At 34.6% G+C, this 1,773-nt stretch overlaps 1 protein-coding gene across 1 annotated transcript in view; it reads right to left on the reverse strand.

The window, feature by feature from the left end:
• LOC132162793 (fatty acyl-CoA reductase 3-like) overlaps positions 1-1,748 on the reverse strand; it is a 6,585-nt gene extending 4,837 nt beyond the window's left edge. The window contains exons 1-3 of the mRNA XM_059573023.1: positions 1,720-1,748; positions 1,267-1,367; positions 230-422 (exon numbers count right to left, since the gene is read on the reverse strand). Coding sequence (XP_059429006.1) covers positions 230-422; positions 1,267-1,367; positions 1,720-1,748 — 323 coding nt within the window. The remainder of the gene's footprint in view (positions 1-229; positions 423-1,266; positions 1,368-1,719) is intronic.
• Between the last annotated feature and the right edge of the window lie 25 nt (positions 1,749-1,773).

The following is a 1,773-nucleotide window of genomic DNA, read 5'->3' on the forward strand; positions in this document are numbered from 1 at the left end:
AAAAAAAAAAGGGACTAAATTGCGTTATTTATTTTCTTTAATATTTTTAGTCAATTTTTGTACATCTTTAGTCTCGAATCTTGACCCTTTTGACCTAAAATCATGCTCTGTTAATAATATGAAGCATGAGCTAATTAATTATCCTTATAATTTTTCATCAAGGATAACTTATAAAATAAACGGATAGTTTAAAGATTTACATATCATATTTGGTTAGAATCATAAAAACCTTTTAATTCCAAGGTCCTTCATGGTTGATGTGATGGCTCTGTCAGTGGCACCTTGTCCTCGTAGTTTGTCTAGGTACTCCTCCACAAGTTGTTTCTCTGCTTTGATATCTAATCTTGAGCTTCCATTGAGCGTCTCTTCCATCTGAAATGTGCTCTCTAGTATTTGCCCCTTCTTTTCGCCACACACATAGGCTGAAAAACAACGTCAATCAGAGCCATCCATTGAAATACCACACGTTTACAGTTACAAACGGATCATTTGCATTGAACTCCAGTGTTTACTTGCCCAAAACAAAAACTTCAGGCTCCGTTTATTTGGGATTAAAATAATTTTTGAAAAATATTTTTCATATTTTTTATATTTTGTGCAACGAAAAATAATAATTAATAAAAAATAATTTTGATTTGACCAGAAAAACTTCTTTAATTTTAGTAATATTATTTTACTTTATTAAAACCGTAAACCATTTTCTGAGTTTGAACTTCTTATTCCCAAACTACCGGACTATTGCCAAAATATCGTCGGACTATGCTAGAACCCCGTCGAATAACTACCAAACCCCTATCAAGCTTTCACCGGAACCTAGTAGGGCCTTCGCCGTGACCCCACCAGAGCTCCGCCAAGACTCCACTAGGCCGCTCGCCGAGCCTTTGTTGGGATCTGCTGGGACCCCGTCGTGATACCGTTGGGACCCCATCATGACACCGTTGAGACCCTATTAGGACACAACTGAGCCTCACCAGGACTTGTCAAGACACCATCAAGCCCCGCCTAGACCTGACTAGGCCTCCGCTAGGCCCCCACTGAGACATGTGATTGTGTGTTTATGGTGGGATCCCGATAGAGTCCCAAAGGGGTCCCGGCGCACACCAATCGGCGGAAAATGTTTTTAGTAAAAAATAATTTTCTTGAAAACAAACGGGATATGAATTTTTTTTTTTTTTTTTTTTTTTTTTGGGCAAGTAAAAGAACTTTAATACACATTAGTTTCAATATAAGAAATAAGGGCAAACTTTATGCATGTACACGAATTACCGGTTGATACATGGAGGAGCAATTTTAAGTTGATACAATTCTTGGCAAAGCCCGAAACATGCAAAGCGCCAAATGTATTGATGCCCAGTGCGACGTCATATCTAAGACAAGACAAGAAAATAAAATAAAAAGGAAACAAAATACTAATAAAAAGTAAAAATCATGTCTGTACGTAGTTTACGAATTATTATTAAACAATGTTTTAAAATTTAATTTAAAAAAAAATGAAAAATAAATTGATTGGTTGTTATCAAATTTTTAATATTTATATTTAATATAATTTTTTGATATTGGTTGTTATAAAAAAAATATTGTTTCAAAAAATTGATTGATTTCATAATATATAGTCCAAGCTAGCTAGCTCAATTCACGTTTTGCTGGATTCCATAAGGTGCAACTCAATTTAATAGATAGAATAGTTAGGAAAGTCATGAATCGAAATTTAAAAAGGACAGTGATCCCTTGAAGATGCCTTCTTTCATTTTTGTCTCATTTTCTTTGAGTAGA

This window comes from Corylus avellana, chromosome ca10 (genome assembly GCF_901000735.1).
Source record: "Corylus avellana chromosome ca10, CavTom2PMs-1.0".
Taxonomy (NCBI): Eukaryota; Viridiplantae; Streptophyta; class Magnoliopsida; order Fagales; family Betulaceae; genus Corylus; species Corylus avellana.